The sequence below is a fragment of the Elephantulus edwardii genome, unplaced genomic scaffold (assembly GCF_000299155.1).
Source record: "Elephantulus edwardii isolate Elephantulus edwardi_28Jun2011 unplaced genomic scaffold, EleEdw1.0 scaffold00217, whole genome shotgun sequence".
Classification (NCBI taxonomy): domain Eukaryota; kingdom Metazoa; phylum Chordata; class Mammalia; order Macroscelidea; family Macroscelididae; genus Elephantulus; species Elephantulus edwardii.
The window spans coordinates 3,179,089-3,180,477 of NW_006399967.1; the positions used below are offsets into that span (position 1 = coordinate 3,179,089).

The window sequence follows — 1,389 nt, forward strand, 5'->3', positions numbered from 1 at the left end:
GACCTCACAGTCCATGGTGATCACAGAACAGCAGAGGCCGGAGTCACCGTTTCTGTAGCTGCTCGGCAGAGAGCTGGTGGTGTATTGTGTAACATGTTGAGTTGCTGACCCTGTGCTTGGAGGTTCAGATCCACCCCCTGGTCTTAGGGGAAGCTGGGCAATCCCCCTTACAGCACGCAGAGGCCGGTGGAGGGTGGCCGTCAGTGGGACTGGACTAGAGCGGAGGGTGGGGCTGTCAGGTGATGCCCCTGAGGCGGCATGCGCCCTCCTGTTCTCTGTTGTCTTTCTCCCTGACCCGGAAACTCGAGCTGCAACAGTCTGACCTGTCCAGTTGCCACGCGGGGAAACTGAGGCTGAGGGTGGCTCCGCCTGGGGAGGGGCCCGGCAATCGGGGTGGCTCGCGCACCCAGGGTTCCAGCCTGCTCACGGCTCGCGCACCCAGGGTTCCAGCCTGCTCACCGAGTCTCCCCATGCCCACAGGCTGCAAGATCAAGGCCCTTCGCGCCAAGACCAACACCTACATCAAGACTCCAGTCCGCGGGGAGGAGCCCGTGTTCATAGTGACCGGCCGGAAGGAGGACGTGGAGCTGGCCAAGCGAGAGATCTTGTCGGCGGCGGAGCACTTCTCGGTCATCCGCGCCACGCGCAGCAAGGCCGCGGGGCTGCCCGGCCCAGCCCAGGGGCCCCCCAACCTGCCGGGCCAGACCACCATCCAGGTGCGAGTGCCCTACCGCGTGGTGGGGCTGGTGGTGGGGCCCAAGGGCGCCACCATCAAGCGCATCCAGCAGCGGACGCACACGTACATCGTGACCCCGGGCCGTGACAAGGAGCCGGTGTTCGCGGTCACGGGCATGCCCGAGAACGTGGACCGTGCGCGCGAGGAGATCGAGGCGCACATCACTCTGCGCACGGGCGCCTTCACCGATGCCGGGCCCGACAGCGACTTCCACACCAACGGCACGGACGTCTGCCTGGACGTGCTGGGCGCCGCTGGCCTCTGGGCCAAGGCCCCCAACACCGGACGCCGGCCCTCCGCCGCCTCTGGCCTGCGCGGGGACGGCGCCCTGGGCGCACCCGGCGGCCCCGAGGCTTTCTACGCTGGCGCCCGCGGGGGGCCCCCAGCCCCTGACACGAGCCCCCCCAGCCCCTATGGGGGCTCGGGCAGCGGCAGCTTCACCTTTGGCGGGGACGGCCCCAGCGCCCCGGGCTCCGCGCCCCCCGTCCCGGACGACTGCGACTTTGGCTTCGATTTTCTGGCCCTGGACCTGACCGTTCCCGCAGCCACCACCATCTGGGCTCCGTTTGAGCGGGCTGCACCCCTGCCGACCTTCAATGGGGTACCGCCCACCGGGCTGGCCCGCCGGCCCAGCGCCACGGGGACCCCCGGCC

At 69.3% G+C, this 1,389-nt stretch overlaps 1 protein-coding gene across 1 annotated transcript in view; it reads left to right on the forward strand.

Moving 5' to 3' along the window:
• The first annotated feature begins 242 nt into the window (after positions 1-242).
• The window catches only part of MEX3D (mex-3 RNA binding family member D), a 1,581-nt gene continuing 434 nt past the window's right edge, over positions 243-1,389 (forward strand). The window contains exon 1 of the mRNA XM_006897992.1: positions 243-1,363. Coding sequence (XP_006898054.1) covers positions 243-1,363 — 1,121 coding nt within the window. The remainder of the gene's footprint in view (positions 1,364-1,389) is intronic.